This window comes from Rhopilema esculentum, chromosome 20, assembly GCF_057945365.1.
Source record: "Rhopilema esculentum isolate cy_ngs chromosome 20, ASM5794536v1, whole genome shotgun sequence".
Lineage (NCBI taxonomy): Eukaryota > Metazoa > Cnidaria > Scyphozoa > Rhizostomeae > Rhizostomatidae > Rhopilema > Rhopilema esculentum.
Genome location: NC_142834.1, coordinates 1,123,462 through 1,150,481, shown reverse-complemented (window position 1 = coordinate 1,150,481; position 27,020 = coordinate 1,123,462). Strand labels below are relative to the sequence as shown.

The 27,020-nt window shown below is 37.0% G+C and overlaps 2 protein-coding genes and 1 long non-coding RNA gene across 10 annotated transcripts; 1 reads left to right on the top strand and 2 right to left on the bottom strand.

Annotated features, from left to right (window-relative positions):
* The first annotated feature begins 889 nt into the window (after positions 1–889).
* On the top strand, positions 890–16,619 carry LOC148957771 (uncharacterized). The gene is made up of 2 exons (XR_016145097.1): positions 890–2,426; positions 4,941–16,619. It is a non-coding gene; the product is annotated as an uncharacterized LOC148957771 (long non-coding RNA).
* Positions 13,889–27,020, bottom strand: LOC135687774 (uncharacterized). 8 transcript variants are annotated; one of them, XM_089114449.1, is made up of 7 exons: positions 25,262–27,020; positions 24,919–25,040; positions 23,745–24,363; positions 17,512–17,628; positions 16,870–16,920; positions 15,827–16,463; positions 13,889–15,149 (listed from the first exon to the last, which is right to left on the bottom strand). In XM_089114449.1, exons 3-6 carry the CDS (start codon positions 23,838–23,840, stop codon positions 15,861–15,863), a joined length of 867 nt encoding a protein of 288 aa, XP_088970575.1. In that variant the 5' UTR covers positions 23,841–24,363; positions 24,919–25,040; positions 25,262–27,020; the 3' UTR covers positions 13,889–15,149; positions 15,827–15,860. The 8 variants fall into 8 exon arrangements, with proteins under 8 accessions (XP_088970575.1, XP_065060497.2, XP_088970578.1 ...); XM_065204425.2 differs by having other exon boundaries at positions 23,745–23,943; positions 24,237–27,020; XM_089114452.1 differs by having other exon boundaries at positions 23,745–23,809; positions 24,237–27,020.
* On the bottom strand, positions 20,229–22,859 carry LOC135682802 (uncharacterized). Its single transcript, XM_089114672.1, has one exon. It carries the CDS (start codon positions 22,857–22,859, stop codon positions 20,232–20,234), a length of 2,628 nt encoding a protein of 875 aa, XP_088970798.1. The 3' UTR covers positions 20,229–20,231.

Sequence of the window (27,020 nt, the reverse complement as noted above, 5' to 3'; positions counted from 1 at the left end):
GATAATAAAGAATGTTTTCTTTAATAGTTGATGAAAAAAAATTATTAGCCAAAAACGTGTTTCTTTTTATGGCTTGTGTCTCTTCACTATCATTACTCAGGACCAAGAAGGCCGTAATGTAAGTCACTGTTACTATAAGTCACTTCCAAACATGTTCCGAACCAATTCCAAACAATCCAAATATCATAAAGTTGTATGAATAAATCTACCAATGAGTATTAAGCCTTCGATAAATATGAAGCATTTATTTCAGTAACAGTTCAGCTTCAAGGGGGTAAGAATATGGTCTAACTGTGGTACGATGTTTGACTTGTATAAGGTGATAAAATCCAATGGGAATTGAAATTCTGTCGAACATACTGTGTGAGTTTTCTTGGAAACAGTTCCGTGGGATTCAACGAACTATGACCAAAAATGGAAAACATCTTCACCCCCTGGTTATTCTAATACCCCGATTCTAATACCTTATAACAAGACACGGTTCCCGTGCAGGCAATTGATTTGCATTCATTGAACGAAGAATCACAGAAAGCTCTTTCGATTGCTTGCTTATGTAAATATATATATAAATCCAAAATTAACACCCTCGGATCACACAATCCGTGTAAAAGTTGTAAATAGCACCACAAATTGCGAAGTGACAAGTCAAATAAAAAAGAAGGTACTTCATCATTTGCTTTGTTCTTTATTTTTAAATCGTTTGAGAGAAACCGTGTAATTGGAGTTTGGTGGGAGGGGGGGGGGGGGGTGGGTGTAGAGTAATGCGATGGTGCTGTGCAGAAATATATCTTCATTTAACATTGAGGTAAATTTATACAATCATAATCTTGCAAACAATAGCTCAGAAACTTTTCAATTATAATGCACCCTTTTATGATAAAACAGGGTTGACACTTTGTACACCAGTTTCATAATGCTGTGGCAAATTATTTTGAAATTTATCGTTTGTTCGTCCTGCAGAACTTGGGGACTTTTGAAGTTGCTTTCGATTTTCAAGAATTTTTCTTTGCATCTTCAGTTTTATGCCAACGAGCTAATATCATTGATATAAAATGCAATAATAACAGAGCTCCAGTTTCAAAATCCGATGATTTGCTCATGTTTTTCCTCTCACTATTGAAATTTCTTAAGTTTTCCTGAATGTACGGTGAAGAACTCATTTCTTATTGCTAATTTCTTATAAAAACAAAGATTGATTTGACTTATTTTACTTAAGCTTGATTTGTTCTGTTTATTTGTTCTCTCATCTAGAACAATATGGATCCTTCATTAATGGAGAGATTAGAGTCATTGAAAAAGTTTGTGGACCCAACGAACGAGATGCTGGTCTAGAGGCTCCATATAATAGAGGCAGGTATTGCCTCAATATTGCAAGATGCAACAATGAACAATAGCCTACAGGACGACTCTATAGACAATTCTATTTTAGAATTGGATGTCAATTTATCTCAAAACAGGAACTAACAATCGCAAAATATATTTTTGTTTTGTTTTAGACATTACACATAAAGACATTCTACTTTTAGTGAGTTGCTAAACCTCTTCAACAAAAGGATTGCAAGGTTAAAGTTTGCCGCATGAACATTACATCGAGTATTACTGAATAGTAATGGGAGAATATTGAAAAAAATTTCTTCGATAATTAGAGCTTTTTGCAGTTAAAGGACTTGTGGCTCTAACTGTAGTCTTAGAACACTTTTAAACAAACCCCACAAATCTACTATGCTCAAAAGATAGTCCCAAACAATATCTAATCGAGTAAACGAGGACGTAAAGTATATAGAGCCCTATGAATTAAACAAAATAAGCCAATTATAAGTATTTTGCAGTACAGCTAACTAGATTTTAAAGAAACGTGCTCACAGCAAACTCCAACCATGGATTCCATCCATAAGAAATCAATTTTGGTACTGCTGTAGTCATGCTGAAGAGAACCAGCTTAACCTACAATATCTCTGGATCAGACTCCTCCACCAAGTTTCCAATGACCATCAGTTCTGTAAACATGAAGAAATGCTAAACCATGTAGCAATAAAGAATGACTAGAGCCTGGTAGTTCAACCATGAAACTGTCCTAGCAAGTTTAGGCCCTTTTCAGACTGCATCAGTGGGGAAGGTGTGTCATGAGGTGGAAACTGAAATTACTGTGTTATCCAGAAACATCAAATATTTTATCGTTGTATTTAACATAGGTTTTTCTGTGGAAAGTGTAAAGCAGATCGTTTGGTTGGTGCCCTAGAATTTCGTTGCTGCACAGAAGTTGCTGAGCAATTTGACTTTTGAAGGCAGAGAGGACATTCCATTCATAATCCAACACGAAGATTACACTGTAATGACAAATGAAGTGGTACTGATGATGACTGGCCCCTTATTGAAAGAAAAGAATGGTCGACTATACAAAAAAGAGCAGGACAAAGCAAAAACCAGTATGTGTGCTCTTGTATCTTTTTTCCAATGCACCTTTACCAACCAGATGAATTCTTCATTACAAGCAAAGCATACAAAGTGTTATCCTGCAATTAAAGCACAACTCAACAAAAAGATAGGTGATGAAGTCTTAGTCCTACTAAGATTCAGCAGTCAGAAATTGTGTACTCCCTTTCGTAGTCATAGGGAAATTGAGAATGAAAAGTGACTATCATTAATGATATCATAACTTTTGATTAATGCATCGCATGGTGATATACTTTACGTCAAATGAAAGCATATAAATTTCTGCATCAGAAAATACAATTTAATCAATGACGGGTTTTCTTATGAATTTGATTGACTGATATTTTGTTTGAAATCTTTGCTAAAATTTGAATATTTTCATATTTTCTCGTCTCGCTGCAGCCAGAGTAGTAAGGGCAGGGTGTCCGAAAAAGCCTCGTTTTGAAGCCATTCTATCAACAACCTCGTAGCCAAATTTCTGACAGTTTAGTTTCAAAATGGCGTCCGATAGCGAAGACGAAGTGATTGACTTTGTTGTTGACGAATCTACAGATTTTGAGAAAACTGCGGCGCAATATAGTAATTTGAAGGTAGAAGAGTTGTGTAAAAGCCGCGGATTAACCTGCACAGGAAGAAAGCAAGACCTTGTAGAGCGTCTAGAAGATTTTGATGAGAGTGGACCCATTTGGGATGAGATTGAACGTCCGATTCATATCCCAACTTTTAGAAAAAAGTCTGGACCAACAGTTATACTTGAAGAAGGTGCCGCTGCTGTTAAATATTTTGAGTTACTATTCACGCCAGAACTTTTGGAACAGTTAGTTTCTGAAACAAACAGGTATGCAGCCCAAAGACTTGAGCACCCTTTCACCTCACCATCTTCGAAAGATAGATGGGAACCTGTCACAGTTGTGGAGTTGAAAGCATTTCTCGGGTGCCTTATATTTATGGGCCTATGTTCTCTTGGAGAGCTCAAAGATTATTGGTCTGAAGAGCTGGGGCAAGAAAGAATAAAAATTGTTTTCAGTTACCATCGTTTTAGAGACATATTCAGGTTTCTACATTGTAATGATAACAGTGCTGCGTTGCCAAAAGGTCATGAAAGTCATGATAAATTGCAAAAAGTGAGGCCTATTATGAACTTGCTGCAGCAATCATTCCAAAGATGTTGGGTGCCCCATCAACAGAACAGTATTGATGAGGGCATGATTTCCTTCACTGGAAGGAGTCCTTTGAAACAGTATATGAAGGACAAGCCCAATAAATGGGGCTTCAAGATGTGGAAGCTTGTAGATTCCATTTCTGGATACCTATATGCTTTTGATATTTACACGGGTAAAGGGGAGGAAAGAGGGGTTGGTCTTGGAGAGCATGTGGTTTTACAAATGGCAGAACATTTGCAACTTGGCCAGCCATGGATGCTTTTTTTTGATAACTTCTTTTCCTCCATTCCACTTATCGACAAGTTGTATGAAAGGGGGATATATGCTACAGCAACAATTCGCTCATATAGAACTGGGGTCCCAGTTGAAATCAAAGAGGCAAAGCTTCAACCTGGTGAAATGATTTGGAGGATGAAAGACCCCCAGACAGTCATCACCAAATGGAAGGACACAAAAGGTGTGATTCTGATCAGCAGTATGTGTAGGGCCACACCAGGTGACACAGATGTTGTCAAGAAGTCCCAAAGAGGCACTGCTGAAAAAATTGTGCGGCAATGTCCACCTTGCATTACAGCATACCAGTCAAATATGGGAGGTGTTGACACAAATGATCAACTGATAGCTTACAACAGTCTGTCAAGAAAATCCTACAGGTGGTGGCTCCCAATTTTTTTTGATATGCTAAAAGAAGCTGTGGTAAATGCCTGGATTATTCAGAAAAATCAGCCAAATGCCATGAAAATTGGGTAAAAGGAGTGCCGCGTCGAACTTTTTCAAGGACTGATAGGATCATTCACATCCAGAAAGAGAGAAATTGGCCAGCAGCCTGATTTGATGGTGTTCAGCACTTTGTTATTAGTTCTAGCAAAAGAGGCTGCTGCAAAAATGAATGTGGAAAGAAAGTACAATACCAGTGCTGCAAATGTGACATTTTTCTTTGTATAGACTGTTTTCGACCTTATCATATTTCTAAAAACAAGTAACGTTATGTTTAAATACTGCAGTAAACTTTTAATTTGAATAACCTATACATGGAAAATAAACTTTTTATCATATATTTGAGTTATTTATGCCTTTTTTCTGGGTTTTTGCTTGGGCAGTATTGAAACGGACAAATATGTCCTTATGACTACGAAAGGGAAGTAATGTTTCACGAGAATCCTACCAAAGCCCTATTGAGATTTATGATCCTTCACTAGTCCCAAAAATTTACCAAGTATGGGACAGGTTTCTTGAACACTCGCCAAAATAACTTCAGAATATGGAATCAGCAAAAAACTAAATTCTGCGATTTAAGTTATGAAAGCAAATTCAAATTGAATACATTTTTTTATTCATCATTAGATATTTGTGGGCAGTTGCATATCGTTGGGTAGTAAGGTGGATTTTTGGTTATCTGGGCTGGGACAACAAAAAAGCTCTTCCAGCATGCATCGACAACCATATAAGGGGAAAAATATCAAGTAGCAGAAGCTGTAGGGTATGCCTCTGCTCAAGAAAGGCAGTGACCTGCAAAAGCTAGGTACATTACGTATGTCACTGCATGTTGTTATTTTTATATAATGGAAAAAGTTGCTGGAAAAAGTATATATATAACAATATGCATTCAAATAAACGTAAAATATCAGTTTGATCAGTCAGATGCCTCTGTACAGTGGTCTCTTGGATGACCCACTTCACAAGAGGGTGGGGCCTCTTGTCTTTTTTGGAACGATGCCATGAATGGCAGATGAAGGTGATGACTGCAGCTCTTCTTGCTATTCAACTATAAACATAATTAGGTAGAAGTAGAAATTTTGGGCTGCTTGAAATTTTTATTGACAAATAATTGTCCTCGTAAACAAGATAAAATTCACAGAGTTTAAACTTTACACAAATGGCCTATGCTCACTGTAACAAGGCATACCTCAACAGCAAACATTATCATACTTCAAAAGCAAAAAAATTGAATTGGAGGGTGTAGGTGAGGTAATCAAAACTTGCTCAGTCTACCGTGTTCTGAAATCATGAATTTTTCCCCCTGCAAGACTTCATAGCTCTTTAACCCTGGTAAAAGAACATTAATTCAAATGGGAAATTATGATGATCAAAACCTACTTGTTGAATAATATGCGGTCTGTATCGACTTTCTTTCATTCTGGTACCTGACTGCATCGGCTTTTGTTCGTTGTTCTGTGAACTGACTCATCAGTGACTCTGGGACATCTCTGGTGTAATTATCAAATGCTTCTTTCAGGTCTTGCATTGATTTTGACAGCATTATCTCTTTGATTTCATTAACATAATCTGTTCATAGCAAATAAAATTATCCTCAAACTTAAATAAATCTTTAAGTCATTTGTTTTATTTTCTAGGGCCTGTAAAGTGTACTGGGAAGAAATCACTTGTAACAATAAATACTAAAGTGCCTTTCATTTCATTAATGAAACTTAATTAATTAATTAAATGAAACTATAAGTTTCATTTCATATACACTAACATCAATTGATTCAATTTTTCAACTTATCTACTGTAAAAGCATTATATTATATTGAGTTATCTTGAATTTTGCAACTTTTATACATACTTTTATTTTTCTGGTATGATATGATTATGATTGCACCTCAATGTTGTTTTTTATTCTTTATTTCAAACCACAAGAATATGTTTCCAGGCAGATGTTCTCCAGACCACTTTACAATGATATTAAGTATGCAATTAAAGAGACAAACCTTTCAGTATCCAGTCACAAGGCTCAATTTCTTCATAGGCACAATTTTGGAATAAGAGGGGTCTGGATGTTCTGAATGTTGATCGGCAATTTGGTGCATTATTGACTTCCATTTTGCAATAATCAGTTCTCCAAAGCCTTGTTTTGTGGAAACAGCACAGAAATACAAGTGGTTTTGAATTCCTTTCATCCACGATTTCAAAATTTCATTTCCCTTTTCTTGAATTGCTGCTAGGAGTTTCTTTGTTATGCTTTTGGATACATGCCAGAAGTCATGGAATTACTCTGGCTCTGATTCGCGGATCCATTTCACTATACTTTTGTGTCTGTCACTGATGAAAGAAGGTATCTTCAATCCAGCATTTTTCTGAAATTCAAAGCATCTCTTTGTACCAAATAATTCCATTGCATTGGATCTCCCTGCTTGATTGGCAAGAAAATGGGATATTGCAACCAAGTCACTTTATATTCAAAGACTTCAAAGCTGTACTTGTACTAAATGTCTCTCATCACTTACTGCATACAAAATACCTGCATACATCACTTACTGCATACAAAATACCGCTTACATATAGGTATTTTAGGTATATTCCTAATAAGTATATTTTATTTATTTATAGGAAAAATGTATATCACCTGTACAACTTCAAAATGGACAATTTTTGAGATGGAGATGCAGAACATTGTATAAGCACCATATTTTGCCTTGTGCCCCATCGAATCAAAAAGTCCATCTCCTGACCATTAGACAGTCTTAAAGGGCCACTCCAGCCCAAAATTTTTATTTCAGAATACGATGGAATCAGACCTCCTGAACACGAATCTGTTATTATTTTTTTTCATATCTCTAACCGTTTTGTAGTTATTAGCGTTTGTAAATTGGTCTTTCAGTTGAATTGTTTTTCAACCGTGATATCGGAGATCTTCGGATTGACGTCACAGGCATTTTCGGCCTCGGTATATTCGCGGCAAGTATCATCGGCTGTCCAAAGGGTCAACAAGAACGTAGCGAAATGGCAGACAGGGCCTAGCAGCGGCATGCTTTTTAGAAGGCCAGACTTTTATCTGGAATCGATATAAATATAGAAGTATCGTCCATCAGTCTTGATATTCTAATCGAATATGGAAGTTTTTATCGCACGAATCTTTCTGACAGAGAAGTCAAATTGTCAAAGAAGGCCAGCGAGACAGAGACATGAGGATGTTGACAGACTTTCATTTGCTTTTAAAACAAATTTTATTGGCAGGCCAGTTCCCTGATTTTAAAAAGAAGATTCGCGCTTTTTCATCAGCTCTTCCTTTAGTGCAACAGCTAAAAAAACCATCGCGCAATTAATTTGGGAGGAAAGACCAAAACAAAACCAGTATACCGGGAATGAAAGCTGTATGAATTGATACCACATATTCATTAGAATAAAGAGCTTATTAGAAATAAACCAGGACAATCGAGGGCATGGACAAGAAAGTATACAAACTTTCAAGACAAGACTAAAATCCTACCATTAGTCATGAGTGAAACAACTTTTTCAAAAATTATAAATGTGTTTTTTTACTAAAAAAAGGGATTTGAGATTATATTAATAATTCAACTTTTTCAATAAACTTGTGTAAATATAATTTTTGTTTTTAACCTTTAAGCTATTACAGGGGCCTTTTCAGCTCCTTTAAGCTGTCAGAATTTCAACCTGCTATATTTATGAATAATAAACACATGTTTGTATTTAAATACTTGGCTACATTGAATTATATATTTAAATATCTATACAATCAGGCCAGTGAACTAGCTAGCAATTTGTAATTTCTATTGCACATGAGAAATGTTCTTATAAAGTATAATGAAACAATAATCTATTGCAAAATTTCTAGAAATTACCTAATGTTGTTACTAGTTTGAAATAATAGTTCTGGATTTGCAAATTTTATATAGATATGACCAAATTATATATAAAATTTTGATAATTTTAAAAATAGTCTCCTTTGTAAAAATGTTAATACAAAAACAGAATAATTTGTTGAGGTCTTTGTGGTAACTCTTGCAGGGAAGAGAGTGGCAAGCTATCACTCCCCTAAAGCCAGTAGCCAGATAACCGGATGCATGTAATCTCCAACCTTCATCTAGCATTTTTTTGCAAGATCCTTTCTGCTGATCCATAAAAGAGTTTGTTACCTTTTTATGCCTAGAATAATAAGGTTGACAGGGATAAATACTAACATACCAGTCAAAATTTACTTTAGAGTCATATTAAAACATAAAATGATCAAAGAAATCACTACCTTGGACACTCAGGGGCATTCAGAGTATAGATATTTAAAAGGATCAAAGAGAGATTTAGGGATGAAAGGGCAACCACTGTTACTATAGCAAATAGCATCTAAGGATATTAATTTGAAGTAACACAAAGATGAATTTAAATGATATAGGCCATGCTTACATGAATCAATGCTAGAATAGCAAAGGTAAATTTAACAAATATAAACAATTCTGCCTTTAAAACATTAGAATGAGGATATGACACATCTTTTTTCCAAAACCAAGGGTGTAAATTCCATGTTTTATCTTTGGGGTAGTAGATCTTTTGCCCTGGATATTGATCTGGAAAATTTTGAAATTGTGCATCAATTTTATGATGAAATAGGCAGAACTCCAAAATTGAAGGCAGAACATGGTAGAACATTATGAAAAAGGGTTCAGGAGACAAACCCTGGAAAATTTTACACATCTATACCTCAGGCAAAGGTGTAGTGCACAGATCATTGGCAGGGATGTAGTGCTAGGAGGCTCAGTCCCCCTTGTTGGTACAAAAAAGTAGCAAACTTCTACTTTTGGTACTATTTTATGTGACATTTTGCTTGAGAGCCCCTGTTGTACTTTTAATATAACCACATTTCTGACCATTTGGGGGGCAGTTCACAAGACTGGCTGTTAAAAAACTTATATTTAGAGGACAAAGTTTATCTCAAAGCCCGGCAAATTGCGTTGCTTAGGGGGTGCGTGTCACACCTTCCCCAAACCCCCTCCAAACCTCTACACCCTGCAGTTTGGCCAAACGTTCAACATAGTAAAATTATAATAAGGATGAATTGTGACTTACGGGGAAGTTTCCATCTTGTGAATAGGGTTCTTCTTCTAATGCGTTAAGACATCAATTTTTATTCAGCTCCCTGGAAATCCCTGAGATGACACGACGATAAGAAATGCCTTCGGTCAGAAATCCATTCACATCTGAAAATTCGTGAAGCATTCCATATTAAAAAGCTTGCTGCGTTGCCAAGATGAGGGTATGCGTTCAGGTTGAAGCTTCCATCTTTGATTTGTCGATTTATTAGTCCATGTTGGCTGGAAGCTTCCGCTGAACATCAATCGCAATGAAGGAAAATAAATAAAACGACAACCGAGATTCCGACATGAATCGCCTCTTCCGAGCCTCTACCGAGTCGTGCGAATTTCAGTGCGAACGTATAACAATAGCGCCGAATGTTGAAACAATAGCCCTTTCACACGTCACAAAGTGCTTTTTCCGAAAAAAATTTTGTCGTATTTTTACGGTGATTCTCAACTTTGAGCGTCTATATCTGGAAAACGAGTTTAGCTTTTCGAAAAAAAATTTCTCGATAGCTTCTTTTTCTCGACTAGCTACCAATTTATGCAAAAATCTCAGAAAAAATTTTTGGGCTGGAGTGGCCCTTTAAGATATGTCACTATTTCGATTAGTGATTTGCATTGCTTGTTCCATTTCAACAGTACAGAGGGAAATAAAAACTTTCTTCGATGAAGAAAAAAAGTACGCACTGATATTGTTATAATCCCATGTGTTTGAATATAAGAAGAACTTGACTTATGGAAACACCAGATGTCAAAATGGCAGGAATTTTTCCAAACAATGGCTGACTCTTCCACCTGAACTCCTTGCTACATTGCCTGCAAGACTGGATAATAGTTGCCACTGATCCTGTTTGATGTATCTCAACATTGGGCTTATCTGCGTTCCAATAGAACAGAACTGGTTTAATATTGCCATCAGCATACCAAAGAAGACAATAAATTTGGGCTCATCAGTAGGCTTAGTCCCAGGATTACAACTGAAAAGGAGAATGAAGTGTTAGCATTTCATTCATTCATGTGAACTTTAATGTTGCTTATACTAAAATTTTCATTCAAGTAACATAGTATAATGTTCAAGAACTTTTTTTGTTCTCTACCTTTTTCAGCAACTTATACCCAGGATTTATGAAAAGTCAGCCCAACTATCTGACCCCTCCCTGTCCACCTCTTCTATGAAATTCGGCTGACCATTAAGAAAAACCAAGAGTAGTTAATTCCCTTTTCCCGCTTTGTCTTGCTTTCACAGCCATGTTTTTGCTTGGACATGTAATATTACATAGCTTATAATGTTTACTTACTGAACTCTTTTTTTTATTATCAAATTTTTCCATCAGTATCAAACACTTCTTTGTCTGATGCAAATTCTGTTTCTTCATGACTTTACCAGTCTGTATCCGATTCTTCAGGTTCAGTCTCGTCATGAGGTATTCTATCATATATTTCTGAAAATGTTCTTCTTGCTACACTCTCTTTTTGTCATCATCATTATCTTAATCACCATTGTGGTCATATTCAGGAATCTGCATAATAAGTCAAAGTACATTACAGCTGATTAAAAACTGTTTATATCAATCTGGTTTATAAAAAATTTGACAGTAAAATAAAAACTTGGTAGTGCCATGTCTCAAAAGTAGTGAGAAATTTTGCAAGTCAAATACAAGGACTTTGTGGCAATGATGTTGTTGAATTCTGGTTTTCTAAAACTTAAAAAGAGTAACTTTACTCAAGGAATCACTTTTTTTTGTCAGAAGGTCATTAAGCTTTTTGAGCAAGTCTAGGAGGCAGCATCCCCTAGCCCCATACCTCCCCACTGGGCCTTCTGAAACCCATCTTGTCAGAATATCTGAATCAAAACTTACTTCCTGTTTGGCATTTACTTTCAACTCATCTCTTCTTCGCTTCAGGTTGTGAATTCTCTTTTGTGAATTTAAGAATTTTTTGTTGACAAACACCGCATTTTTCACAATTTTTTGTTGTGTTTCTTCTGCTTGGCATTGCTTCCTGGGCACTTTTGTGGTCACTTGGTTCATGTGATTGGGACATAACGTTTCTTTCAACAACTTGGTCGTCCTGTCTCTTCTCTCTAATCATGTTCCGAAGAATCTATGTTCAAAGATACCAAAGATCAGGCTGATTTTTATTAGGTTTTGGTGCAAGGGTACGAAAAATAATCAAAGTGACCAGAAAGAAAAACTTGAAAATAATTTAGACTGGTAAGCACAACAAGGAATATTTATCTGTCCTTTGTCACAAGCTTGGAGAGGCAAACTGTCTTGTTCTTTCCTAACATTCGCAACATCAATCAATGGAAAAGCATCTGATTTTAAATGAACTTTCATTCCGAGTGACAATGCTATATCTTGTCTCATTGTGTAACTGGCATCGTCAAAATGAATCCAAGATAGGCCGGTGCTGGTGAATGAAGTGTACCCATTGCAAATGTCGCTCACAATCTTTAAGATTATGTGGAAAATAAGGAATAGATATTCCTTTCATATGCTGACTATTTCTACAACTCATCCCGTTCCGGCCACCAGCACAACAATGTTTTCTTCCAGCAGGTACAGTTGAAGCTCTCACACTCATGTCCGTCGCCATTACTAATTCAGCAAATTGAATGATTACTACCATCTCTATAACTACTACTTACTACGTCATAATCGAAGGATCAAATAATGAACCATTTCACCTTTGATTCCTATTCAACCTAAACTTTGGAAAGCAATATTTTTGCAAAGGAAGAAGATATTTTGATTCTGTTTTCTGGAATATTATACCTAGATACAAATTTTCTGTTTTTAGTGACAATAAAAAATCCAAATTCATGTTGCATAAACACTTTTACAGATCCCAGCATCAAAGAAAGGATGGGACTGTTACCAAAATGATGTAAACATGTTTTTTATGCCTAGACACGATATTTCAACATGTTTGTCTATAAAAATAGCAGTCAGTCAGTTTTAACACTTCATAAACGCACTTTTGTCCTTTTGCACAAAAACTAGACTTTATTCATCGAAATGAGGCTGAATGCCCCCAAAATTGCCCCCAAAAATGTATAACATTCATTTTCGAAAATCAGCGTCCGAAGATTGACAAAATCCACCCTATGTCATAAATATCCAGGAGATTTCCATTGTCTGCAACAGGCTTCATGACCCAGGGTAAAAGTGGGTAGGCTGCATCTGCTGTTATATTTAATGGCACTTCAACATCTTTTATATTTTTTGGCATTTCCCCAACAAATAGAGAGTTGTTTTTCCCTTTCTCAAAAACAGAGGAATTAATAAAGACACAAGCATCATGAACTTTACCTGGCTAGCCAACATAAAAATCAATAAATTTATAGCTGCTGTCCATTACCCCTTGTAAAATAATTTTGTACCAGCCCTTACGGTTGTAATAATCTGCATGGTAGTCAGTTGGTACCTTGATTGGGGAATGTGAGCCATCAACAGCTCCAGGACATTGTGGAAAATCCCACTTCTTCTGAAATCGATCCACGACCTTTTTCAATTCTCGGTGAGTTGGAAGTTTGAAGTACCTTGGCAGCATAAATGTTTTCATAGCACTGCAAAATTCATCGAGAATAATCTTCTTTCTTCAGAAAATGGAGCAACTCGCTGCAAATAAGATCAAACGTCTTTTCTTTCATCTTAAGTTTTGCAGCCATTCACTGCCAGAAAACGTCTCTTCTACAATACTGTCCCTTCAAATTATGTTTTTTGGCCTTCTCCAAACAGATCTAGAAATAGTTTGAGGTTTGCAAGATTCAAGCAAAATTATATCTTGAATCATCTGTGCCTCAGTTTTGACAAGCTGTGCTTGTCCTTTTTTGACAAGGTTTCAAACAAAGAAGACACATGCGATTCATCCACCACTGAGAAAGGTACCACATTCAACGCGATCCATATTCTGAGGAGAGAATCCACGCACCGAGGATAAGGAAAAATCATTATTAACAAGAAAGATTGCGATTAAACACAATACTGGCGAAAAAATCAGCTTGAATCATTTCAGCCAATCAGGGCATTCATGGTCAGAGAATTTGCAAGTTGACAGGCGCTAATTCTGTTTGATTCCTTTGATACATCGCTTATTTATTGCACGGGTGGGTTTTAGTACAGTTCACCGGTTCTTCTGTGCATGATGCCGAGGGGCAAATTCACTATTCGCTATAAATCCTTTGTTTTGTGAAAGTATAGTACGCAATTTTCAAGAGTGAATTGCCCCTCGCCAGTGACTTGCCAGAATATGACAGGTTTCACGCTAAAAATTTAACACAAGTCGTTTAAAAATGTAAAAAGATTATTATGTTTGACATACTGGCATAAGAAGGGCTGATTCTTATGCCAGTTTGTCGAACCGGAAAATTAACCTACTCTTTCAGATCATATTCCTACTGCAATAGTCGATGGCAGGTGCGCTTGACTTTTCTCCCTGTATCCTACCAGAACCAATTGAAGGCCTAAGTTGGTGACTACTTTACAGTTAGACACATGTTTTTCAATTCAACTGAAATTTTTGCCTTCCATGATAGGCTAACTTGAAGGTGTTTACCTGAAGAACAAATGCAAATACTTCTGAGAAATGATTACCCATCAAAGTAGTAGAGTAAGGCACCATCAACCCTAGAATATATTTTGAAAACTTACCAAGTAAAAGTACCATCTTTTCTGTATTTTCTTTAATATGCGAGAACCAACTAATTTGGCCCCAAATTCCATGCTCTTTCCACGTGTTCCTAAACACTTCCGAGTGGCTTTGAAAATGAGTTATAGAAAAGCGGTTCGAAGAGCTGTGGACACTCCATTGAATACGATTTCAAGAATATTTACTCGTTTAAGAAGAAAAACCTCTTATCTTATTACTGTAAATAGCTCCAGTATATAGCATTCCAGTGTAATGTGATGCAATTTGCTTAGAATCACACACTTGCCAAGTTTTCCCGCACATGATTTGCGGCGGATGTTCAGACATTCTTTCCAACTGCGAATTCTATATGGTTACTGACAGGCTAAGATCAGTGCTCTTATTGTTTTTGTTGAAGCACTGATAATCATAAAGTGGTGGGAGGCTACACATTCATCTAGCACATAAATAGAACAAAATCCGCAATCATTATTGGTTCACGATTCTTACGTTTGTTTTAATTAATAAATATTCGGTAGAAAATTCTAAAGAAAGACTTTAAATTTCAAAACAAGGAGTTTAAATCTATAACACACTTTTGAGGATATAAATTTCTAGTTCAGGTTTTTAATGGAAAAACTAACATAAAACTGTATCTGACCTAAGGAATTAAAAGCAAATCGATTTAGTGGTCAAATATTGAAATATCAAATTGTTTCATTTATAAAAGCATATTTTTTTAAAATGGTGTTGGGCGAATACCAGCGGTATAGTAGCGTAGCATTCAAAAAGAGATGCTTTTTAACAGTATTCCAGCAATTGAGGAATGTTTCATATTAAGAATATTTCAAAACAATTAAGGCAGCGAAAAGGGGGCGATATTTCTCGAATTCGAAAAGGATGATGGGTATTTCATAAAAGAAGAAACATTTTTCTTAATCTATGCTTGCTGCTTACCAGTTAATGGTTATGGGTGGGGGGTTACTTTATCGTAAAATTAAAATTTATTTTGAGTCTTTCTTGCTTCAAGGAACGTAAATGGCATGTTAATCACAAAAAGTAATAGTTAAATTCCAACTTCTTATTGCTTCTTTTTCTTGAGAGCAACCTGCAAAGCAAGATACAAATTCAGTCATTGTTATCTTCTGCAGCGAAATTTGCATGGATTATGGACGAACAATAAAGTCTCTAACAACATGCATTTTTCCCAGAGCATCCTCTATATTAAATATTAGCATTCTTTGCATATGACAACAAGCAGAGTCAGGAGAACATCACAGACCCACGGCCACTGGCCGGAGGAAAGTTGTAGAGAAAAAGAGAAATTGAGGAAGGTGGTCAAAAAATTGGAAACTTGAGGGAGTTGAAGAAATCGAATGGCCTTTTGTTTTTCAAAAACCCTCCTGTTTTTCAATAAGAATGTGTTTGGAGACCTGTTTTGCACTGTAAAATTGAAAAAAATTATTGCTAATGGATAAAGTCATGTAACTTTACATGTCTCAGGAAACAAGCAACAATTTTTCAACACGTTTTTGAAAAGCAGAGTTGCAAGAAGAGGAGATCAAGACTAGTTGAAATCCCTCCTGACCACGCCTTTTTTAAATACCTATTAAAAAATTAGGAAGGTTTTAAAGTAAGATTTTCTTGGCCAGAGGAAGGTTTCCACTCGAATTGACAAAACCCATAAAGACGACTCTGTTGCAAAGAATTAGTTACAATAATTCAGGAAACGATACTAACCAATCTTAGCTCAGAGAAGCATTCAATAAAGAAACGGAAAAATACCTGTTTCAATGTTGTCGACTTCACATATAACTTTTCAACAGTTTGTTTCTTTGCTCTCACGTCCTTTGTCTCTTCCTTGGTATTTTTTCTGTGGGGGTTGGTACTTCTTGAGCCTGTCAAGGTACCAGTTCAGCTGACCTCCATGTATAAGTTCTTGGTCTGTAAATGACTCCCACATGCGCCGTTTCCTCTCTTCCTCTTCTACAAAGCCGTTCCACCATTCTCTTTCTTGTAAGGTGAACCTTTCTGAGCAGCTTCGTACCCCACTAGAAATTACCTCAATGCTGCTTTGCTGCAAGGAAAGTCCTCGAGAAAGTAAAGGTTTCCCGGAGGGTAATCCTTTAAGAAGATAAAAGGGGTTCCCCTCATCATCTCCCTTCCAATCTACCTCTGAGGACCAGTGACAATACCACATGCCGGCCTTTCCCTTGGTGCAAAGCTCAAATTTGAAGGCATGTAGTCTAATGTGCAGCTGTATTGGTGTTACAAATGGGCTCAGCCAATCCTTCACTGCGTACATATATTTAAAGACCTCTACTCGGTGTGGAAGGTCGTAGGCGCCTTGAATATGCGACGTCAAGTTGGCCAAAGTCACCGCATTGCTCTTCCATAGCTTGGAAGCAATATGGGTGAAGAGCTAAACAAGTTCAAGATAAATATTTGATAGTTTAAACTGGATTGTCATTTTAATGAGTTCTTTATAAAGTTAAGTGTTGCCGTTGTCACTTTAGTTTAACAAATTGTCAAATAATAATCTCCAGTCATTCAAATCAATAATTTTTGCAAAAAATTTTTTGTTTTTTTTTCAAATGGCCCCCACCACCCTTTTACAATGTTGTTTAATATCAAAACTATATGAATGACGGTATAATACAAAGCATTGGAAGCAAATACTTCATATGACAGAATAATTATTGTATGGGGGAAAAGAAGGAAAAAATTAGCTGCAAAATTGATAACTTTAGATCAAAATTTGAACTTAAACTATTTTTGACATGGTTTGTAGAGCTTTGGTTATCAATCGAACTAAACAGATATCATACCTGGTCAATGTCCTCGTGGGTATGATCAACCATCAGAAACGACAAACGAATCTAAAAGATACCATCAGAGGTTTAATTCCAATGATTTCATTTAAAACAAAACTCTATAAATATGACGTGTATTTCAAACTGTCTGATTAATTTTAAAACAGATTAATCTGGAAAGACTACCTTTATCCAAGCCATTTTGAAGTTATAAAGATCGGCTTATATGATAGCATTGGTTATACATTTTACCATGCATCCCGGATTTCCAAACAGCTTGGAATAAAATGTGAAAAGTGCTGTTTGGGAGTTCGATTGAGCATAAGATTTCTGGTCTTGAAAAATCACATACAACACACACACAAGAGCGAGGCAAAAATATCATTTAAGTTTTCAGTAAACACTAATGGCATAACGAATGGAACATTTTGAAAAACCAGATTTTAAGAAAAGTCATTTTTTGTATAACAACTGACACACACCTTCATTCATCTTGCAGATAAATTGGCAAATAAAGATACCGAAAGAAAAAACATGGTAACTTTTTGGGTTCATTTCGAGCTTTAAATTAGTGTGCTGTCAAATGAAGATATGGCAAGATTTGAAAAATGGCACCTAAAACAGTGGTTCGGAAAAACGATGATATGCTGTACTCACTTTTCGAAATATCGCCTTTTCGACGAGCAATGTGCACAAGCAAAGAACGTAAATGTTTTTGTTCTCCCGCCAAAAGTGATCCATTTGGAGATAGAGAACGCTTGGTAAAGACCCATCCTACAAAATAATATAATTTGAATGAATGGTTCTTTCTTGGCTCTTTACTTCCTGACATATATGTATCATCATGTAGCATCTTGTTGTACACATATTGTCTCATTCTATTGTAAAGTAAATGTTGCCCAGGTCTCTAGCATTGAAACAAGTATTAGGCTATAATAGACTTGTACAGCTTTATATCTACCTTATTTATTAGAGGCAAGAGGGCAGTTGCTCCTGTTCCTTTCCCGGCTTGCCAATACTCCTTATTAGCATACGTACATACCTAGTCTTCATAGACCAGAGGTGAGAGGGGGAGCATTATCACCTGAGCTGGCAATTAACCAGACCAACTTTTTCTGACTCAATTTTTTGCGTAGATTACGAAACTGGATGTTGCTTTGGTGTTTAGGGGGGCGTTTTCTATATACAGGGGGTTAAATTCCAAAAAACCTCTAAATGTCTCAATAAATGACTGTATTTAATTATTGCACTTTAGAAAATGTTTAATTTTATTAAAACCTGGTGACTTAATCAATGCTCTATCAAATTTAGTGGGGGAGACAGGAAATTACAGACAGGGGCATTTAGGGGGGAGACAGGATATTACAGGGAGGGGGAATTTCACTATTATTGTTATTCATGCTCTGCGTTGTAAAACTAAATTATGAAGAAAATCTTTCAAGCTGTTTTGTTTATTCGCTTTCTATTTCCGATTCGCTTTCCATTACTTCGCTTGCAAGCAATAGCTCCGCAATGTCCTTAGGATAGGGCTCCGTCAACCAATCAATTGACAAATCTTCTAACCACCCGTGATTGTCTGGTTCTTCTATAGTGAGTATGCTTTGCCAAGCCTGTCTCCATACCCTTGCTACAAAGTTTGCACGCTTTATGTGTTTTTCGAGGCTGCTTTTACATGGGGGCATCAGTGAGAGATCAATTACTTTGTTGTCTTTTTCAAAGGTGCGCCAGAATATAGCACATCTTGCTTCATTCACTGACTGCAATCGCTTCTCTCCGTACAGTGTGCAAACAAACTTTTCTAAGCCAAGAAACAAATTACCACTCGCACATTTTACCTTACCAAGCTCTGCGAATAATTTTTGGAATTCTTCATCGCCTTTCACGAGCTTCCAAAATGCCTGCTTTCCTTTTCGCAAGAAGGATGAGATGTAGTCATTCCCTGAAAATGCATGCAGGCCAAGGAGCGCTTGCTTCTGTAATTTAGATAACGCACATGCATTTAAATCCAGTAGTCTCCGGTTTTTTCCTGTTCCGTTATCAATGAAGACATGCAAGTTTTTAGCTTCGTTGGCTAAAAGGATAACAGGAATATCAACATCTCCAGAACTAGAGCGCACAATGCAAACTGTCTCCTGTCCATTATTCATTCGTAGGGCATGGTGAAGTAGGTAGCAGATTTTGGTATCCGCTTCCTCGTGGTTTGTGTTTAACTCCTCCACCTGAATTGCTCCTTTGCTGTTTATCTTAACACAAGAATCTTTTCTTGCAAAGTAAATAACTCGATCATCGAGACTGCTTGCATCTTCAATCCAAACGTGTTCGATTAGCTCAAAAAGCCTTTCTTTGTTTCTGCCATTGCTCAAAAAACTTTTGAAGTTTGCAGGTATTCTAATATCCGCATTTCGTATCACAAATTCATCACCATGTCCTCGCAAGTCCCTCTCTGCGCCTTTTATTGATCTGGCAGAATACGAATCACAGACAACATATATTTGTTGCTGCTTAAGTGGTATTTCTCGCAAAATTTTCCATGAAAGCTCTCTAAATGTATCGGGCATGCTTACCGTGCTTCTCAATGTTGCTGCCAGATCTATTATATAGCAGCTGGCATTTGCTGGTGGTTCTTCATCAGATATGATTGATTCTAATGCTGTATGTAGTAACATGCTCTTGGCTGTTTTGCGCCTGTATCCGTCAGTTGTTGCAAGAGCAAGAGGCACCGGTGCAAGAGCATAAGTAAGAGCTTTGTCTACATCAACAGACTCCTTTTCTTTGAACGATGTTGCCAATAAGAGTCCAAGAATGTCCCTCTGCACTGCAACATCTTTTGTCTTACCTCCGACTGTTACTTTAATCTTTTTTGCTTCATCGTTGAAACCTTTCCAAGGTACTCGTCGGATCGGATCAAACAGGCACAGCTCATTTTCTTTGCTGGCATCAAGGCGTTTACTGAATTTATTAAACAATTCAGTACCACGTACTTCAACTGATAGCAATGAAGCAGAAATCTCATCAGTTAATGGCTTACCAGATGCAAGATTAAACAGCTTATCTTTACTCAACTCCTCACTAAATGGGTTGATAAATGCTTCTTTTAGGACATTCATGACTTCCTTAACCTGTCCCTCTGACTTTTGCACTTGTTTAGTTCTCAAACATTTACGAGGGTTTGTTGCAGCTTTGTCGACATCTGCAAGGGATTGTAGTGACTCTACGATCTTTGCCTGGAACGGCCTGTTCAGGACCCACTTCTCGTATGTAGATTGCTGATGAGCGAAGTTCTTTATGCCTCCTTCAAAACAAAAAGAAGAACAACTGTCAACTTCGTTACTTTGTCACTGTCAACAAAAAAAATAAAACATTGAAAGTTTAAAAAGCTACAACACATTTTTGATTAGTTGCAAATATTTTTCTATACCTATAGTTTTTGAAGATCGCATAAAGGTTTGCTCCCCAGCACCATCAATAGATTGACCAATACCGTAGCCATTTCTGCAGACTGATAAACCCTTCTCTTCCAATTCCTCCTTTGCACCTGGATGGGTATGTTCGATATGTTCAAGTGACTTGCAGTAATAAGCTCCATATCTTGAATAATTTTGCTTATTCATTGCAAAGCATAGAGGCAAAGATTCTTTCCAGCATTTTAATCGCAGGCAAAAGTCGTTAATGTTCGCTGACAAATGAAGCTGATGCTGTCGGTCAACAGCAGCTTGATATATCATCCAAAACTGTGGAGTTTTGCCAAAATCTCCAGCAATGCATTTTTCTTTCAAATACTTGTAACGGCTGCTAAACGCAGTGAATGTCTCTTCATCTAAAATAGAAGTAACATCTAGTTTCTCAACTTTCTGATTTAGCGATCTTTCGACCTCGTCTGGTATATCTGGCATATACTCCGCGCAAAAGAGTCTGTCAATCGCTTCTGCAACACATTCATTGACCAACCAGGACCGATTGTAATGCTTGCCAGATATAGCTCCTTTAATTCCCCCCGATGTGCACATTCCAGCCTGGTAAACGATTTCTTCGAAGCCACTTCCAGTGACAAACTTGCCTATTGTACCGAAGAATTCCATTGAAGCATGAAAGTCACCAAGATGGATGAAAACATCGTTGAATTCGTCGGGATTGTTCCAGAGGACATGGTAGAATTTCATAGCTGCTCCTGCATCCACTGTAATATGTGTGTATTTCATATTGGAAGCAGCTGACAATGACTGCGATTGCTTGATACATTCAATGACTGTGCTGTAGTCAGTGATTGGTTTGGCAATAGGAGGTAGGAATGTTAAAGTCGTGGCCTTCGACTCTGGTTTTCCAAAAACAAGCACAACCCAACCAACAAAGCGAGAAATACACTGTGGAGACTGATAAAAGATTCTTCTCATAAGCTTCCATAGAAAGAGAAGTTTGCAGTGATACCGTCCGTCAAATTCATCATTGGCTATTGCTTCAAACAATACTGGCTCTGTATGAGATACAATCTTTCTTTGTGGCAGCGCAAGTGGGTTGCACTTAACAGTTCTTCTCTGGGTTTTCTCTGTCTCCACATTGGTTAGGGTTTTGATGCAGCCAGGTGATTCTACTTGAAATGCGATGCCGTGTGTTGTGTGAAGGCTTCCTGGAACATTCTCTTTCTGTACGTCAAAATTGTCCCACCAAAAATATGTAAGCACAGACATGTCGCTATTTGCTGGTTGCAGTGGTAAGGGATACTTAATGGAACGCAATTTCTGGACTACTTCGGCTTGAGCCGTCTCAATTAGTCTAACTTTATCATAGTTACAGCAATGGCCAAGTCTTGCAAGAATTTTGATCGGTGTTTTCTGGCCAGTTAGGCTGTGGAGCCCAGCCCCTACAAGAACATGCTTCTGTGTAAGAAATGAACCTTTTGAAACTGCATGCACAAGATCTTGTGAATATGAATCGACGTAACGTTTAACATCATCCCCTGGACTATGATGGGTTGCATGGATAACTCGCAAGATAAAGTCTTGGACACTGCGAGGAGGCTGGCGATCTTGTTTTGATAAAGAGTCAGGTGTTGGGGGCCAGGGTAATTCCAATGCATTCTCTATCACCGCAAGTATATCATCTCTAATAATCTTTGCAGCCTCTTTCAAGATGAATTCTTTGCTTTCTTTTGTAAATTGGGCAAAATTTGTTGTGAGAAGGGCTTTGCTACTGATCACAATTTCTGCCTCATGATATGATACTCTGACAAAAGTGATTTGATCGCCAAATTCTTTTTGAAGCCTTTCCTTTACTTTACCACGCAGTCTGCAGTCATCTTTATTGAACCCAAAAATTTCTGTCAAGACCTTCAGAGAAGCGAATTGATTTCCAGCGATCACGTGAGCATTTATGAAGTCACAAACGGAGGGGAAATTTGTAGTACTGGAATCTGGGACAGTGTTATCATCTGTTACGACGTCCGTGTTTGTAGGTTTTCTTGATGTAATCCTTGTGTACTCTCTGTAGCATTTAGGATGCATTTTGAATTCTTTTGCTATCAAGTCTTGCCCTGTAATTCTAAGAAGCATGTTTTGGTCCTCATGCAATTTTGCAGCATCCTGAATGGATTCGCAAGCCGAGACAGTTTGCACAACTTTGATTTCCTGTTTCTTTCCTTTAACTTTTAAAGGTTTTGAAGTGTCACATTTCATACATTTGTTCGGAAACAGGATTCCAGCATCGTGTGCAGACCGTTTTCTCCTTTTCAGTGGCGAAGTTTTACGGTCATTGAATTGGTTAGTTGCAATTGAAATTGCCTTTGTAAAGTTTTGATAACATTGTCGATGAACAAATAGCCTATTGGGCGAAAATACAGAAGGAATCGACTCGATCTGCTTGCCGTGTACATGGACACCTCCGAGTTGTAGTCTTACCTCCTTACTTTTGATCAAACGATCGAAGGTTTCTTTTCTTAAAGCTGTGAGGTTCAGATTTTGAATATTCAACTGATCATAGTGAACAATGCATTTGTTTTTCTGTGCTGCCATCATTTGAGTACTGAAATGTTTCCATCCTTTTCCTGCAAATAATAATAGGCTATTGTTGTTTAAAATGAGAGGGATTGAGGCTCATAACGAAAGTTTATCATAATCAAACGATAAACTTGTGCACGTTATCCACATAGCTATACTTACTTTTTATACCAATGTTGTTGCAAATCTCTGTTGTGTTGCCTTGACTGAAATTTTAAGGTATGTAAGAATGCTTCGGCGAATGATGCAAATGAATGCAGCTTCGGTTAAAACTGTTGTTGACTTAATGTTGTTATAAGAATAGCTGAGGTCAGTAGACTGCATTCCTCCAAGTAATTTGGAATTCCTTTCAATAGAACACTCAGCTCCAATTAGTTTATTCCTTCACCTACGCATTTAGGTGGAACTTCTCAAATTTCAAATTTGCGTAATTTTGAAACTATTATCACTGTCTTTTCGTAAGATTATCACCAGCCCGCCCCCCTCCCCCCCTAAATAACTTTTTGCCTTCTCAAAATTTCGGCATAGGGTAGATTTTGATAAAAGATGACTACATCATCAGATAATAACAAAATTTACCAATTTTTAAAGTGCGATAGCAGGAAATAGTCAAATTAGGCCACATTGCGTTTTTTTGGACTTCGAACCCCTATATTTGGAAAACGCCCCCTTAAATGCCAAAGCAACATCCGGTTTCGTAATCTACGCAAAAAATTGAGTCAGAAAAAGTAAGTCTGGTTAATTGCCAGCTCAGGTGATAATGCTCCCCCTCTCACCTCTGGTCTATCAATTTATAACTTTTTTAATGCAAAACAAAATGAGTCAATTTGGAAATTGCAATCTCGTATTATCTAGCTAGAGTAATTTTAAGCATAATTGGATTAGATGTTTGAATAATACCTTTGATAATGACACCAGTGTTCGAAGAAGAACGTTTTGTGTCAGGTCAGAGTCGCGCGACCACTCTAAACAACAATCCACATATTGATATGACATTTGGTGACCGTGCGAATAAATGCCTGTTATGTGTGTTGTATAGAAATGAGCCTTGTGTCTCTGTCAATGCACAAAACGGATTCTATCCTATTAATCCATGTACCTAGGAATATATCAATGCCAGCTGTAATTTACACATGAATGCTTTATACGTGAAACTTAGTAATAAAAAAATATTGTATCATGTATTGCGGGTCGTACAAAATAATTCTCAGAGGAAAAAAACACATACAATTTTAAAAAAGATATACTGACTTCCTCCATAAAGATTATCCTTGTTAAATTTTTTAAACAATTTTGCCTCATTTTCATTGATATTAGTACAAACTTTTTTACCAATGTGTGTAACAAGCGTACGGAATACAAAAAGTTTTACCAGATTAACTATGTTTATACCTTTGTCTCTGTCGTGTAATGGGGTATGGTTTTAGACTGGTCCATGCCGTCTATGATCACGCTCATGTAAGTATCAGGCTGTGATCACGTTTTGTCCCTGTGCCGATAATAAACTCTTCTTTCCGCTCTGTCAACAAAAAAGAATGCAAAAAATTGTAAAATGTATAATGTAGCATTATCTACTGTAAAATAGCTGTAAAACGCAAAACTCTATGTGGAAAGATGAAAATCGTTAGCGTGTTTGTGTAATCAGGGGCTACAGCCAAAGGTGCCAGGGGTTAAGCACTCCTTGTTAAAATTCAGAGAGATTATTGTGGACTCAGCCCCACTCTCTACAAGACAATATATCTCCTGTTAGGCGAACTCATTACTTGACAAAGTTAACTTACCCTTAATTATGCTATTGCTTTTCCATTAATGAGCGTTATATAAGCATTGAGACCCAATGTACACAACAGAAAATCAACATGAACGCAAGTCAAATATAAAGGGTGTGACTTTAGATGTAGCATTTAGCCGGCTACATCACAGCCTCCTTACTAACTTTACTAACGGCACCCCTCTCTACAACCAAATGAAAAAAGGAATAATTTGCTCCTCAGGCTCAAACTATTGAGGTATCTATGGTATCGTATCTAAACCATGGTATCGAGGAAAAACAGATTGAATTTAAAAGACTTACCTTTGTAAGGTATTGTGTGAAGCTCCCAGTAATTTCAATTCGGTTTTCACACTAACTGTTTTACACTCTTTGCTCAGTTCCCTTATGAGTGTACAAATGCCACATTTTGAGAATTAATTAACCTAAAAATGCAGACCAAAAATAAAAAAGACAAATAACATGTAAAAGAAATGAAATTCTGATCTTCTAAGCTGATCCGTTTAATTATCTTATTAATGCTAAGTAAAATGTTTTTATAGTTATTGCAGCAAACAGATGGGACTAAAGGCATAGGTACTAATTTTGTTTGTTACGGTTTGGCACAACAAATCATTCATGAGACTAAAATCTATACTTTCTATACCTTTGCCACTACAAAGCCATGTTTGCTTGTAGGTTGGCATGGACTGGTTGCATGTATTGTTCAAATATTGAAATACAACAATAAATGGAAACTTAAAGATAAAGTTGCCTATAGAGTTTTGTTTGCTGCTTACTGGCGCAATGACAACATTCTTGAAATGACGCTCCCATACAGTTGCGAAACAAAGCTTTCAAGATTTCAAGAAACAAGATTTCAGCAGCATAGCTTTCAAAGATGTCTTTTTTGGTGAAGCAAGAAGGTAAAAAGATTTTCTCTTCATCTGGGGCTTTATCACCGCAGCTCTCCACAAATTTATAAAGCCAGGTTTTTGCTCTTGCCACCTTTTCTGATTCCAACTTGCTTCCTTTATTCGCACTTTCTCGACAGAGACGTCCATGGAGAAGAAAATATTTGCGTAAAGAGTAGAATCTAAACGAAAAGAGGGTTTGATATCGCATTGAAATTAACAAGAGGTATGAACGTGAAAACAAATAAGAGCAGAAGAAAAGGATTTATAGCGATTTTCGGACAATACCATATGATTTCCACGACTATAGAACAGGATTAGCGAAGAGTGAATTTGCCCCTCGGCATCGGGCACAGAAAAACCAGTAAACTGTACTAAAACCCACCCGTGCAATAAATTAGCGTTCTATGCATGCAGTGTATCAAAGGAATCAAACAGAACCAGGGCCTGTAATGAGGATTAGCGCCTGTCAACATGCAAATTTTCTGACCATAAATTTCATGGCAAATACAGGGCCCTGATTAGCTGATAGGGTTCAAGCTTATTTTTTCGCCAGTATTGTGTTTAATTGCGCGCGATTTTGTTAATACAGCTGTATCTTGGAAAACAAGCAGTCACTAGTTGCAACATAATTTTGTCTCGATTTATAGTCTCGATTTATAGTGTATGTCACTCCTAATGCGCTAGCTACTCCCTAGCTACGCCCTATATACGGTGATTGCCTGAAAAATTAGAGGAAGGTTTTTGCAGGAAAATTTTGACCGGAGGAAGGTTAAGGACTTTTCTGGACTCTGGGAAAAGGAGCTGAATTGAAGACCTTAACATTGTGTTGCACTCTATACCAGTATTTCATATGATACTTGCTATATACATAGCCAAAAATCATACTCATATCAGTATATAACAGAATCCGCACCTGTCAGTGCACATATATGCATGTACATATAAAGCAAACGTAATGTACACATAGAAATATATATCTGTATCTAAATATCTATTACATTGGTACATCGTACAACCTATGAAACATCGCACCACCCACCTTTAGGGTATGGGCACAACTACACAGGTTTGGTTGTCCAAAAAAATAATTGAGAACAAAAAGTTTTGTATACACATCTTTCAAATGGTGAAACCTCGATACAAATATTAATATGTGTGTATATATTTCTGTATATATTTCTGTATATATTTCTGTATATATAGTAGTATATATAGAGTAATATCACGCAACATATCTCACAACATTATTATAACTATACTTGCACAAATAACAAAAAAGAACTTCTCGACATGGTGCTTGAAACCACCAGAGACGATTAACCCATCAAATGTGGCCAACGCACACCTGAGAACATCAAGGCACAGCCTCTCTGGTTACAAGACAACCGTCCTCCGACCCTCTCAAAAAAGGGCTGAAAAAACACACACTCCCCCAGCCAGCATAAGGTGAGACACACCAAGAGCAGAACGGCAAATTGACTGCTCTCATATCTAACAGCCTGGTGAGTA

Bases quoted from the DNA above. Each gene is read 5' to 3' on its own strand.
- LOC135682802 (XM_089114672.1), bottom strand. From the start codon at position 22,859: ATGGCAGCACAGAAAAACAAATGCATTGTTCACTATGATCAGTTGAAT.
- LOC135687774 (XM_065204425.2), bottom strand. From the start codon at position 23,840: ATGTCATATCAATATGTGGATTGTTGTTTAGAGTGGTCGCGCGACTCT. The intron at 17,629-23,744 runs GTATTATTCAAA...ATTATTTTGTAG, and splicing joins CACTGGTGTCATTATCAAAG to GATGGGTCTTTACCAAGCGT. The intron at 16,921-17,511 runs GTGAGTACAGCA...GGTATCTTTTAG, and splicing joins AAAAGGCGATATTTCGAAAA to ATTCGTTTGTCGTTTCTGAT.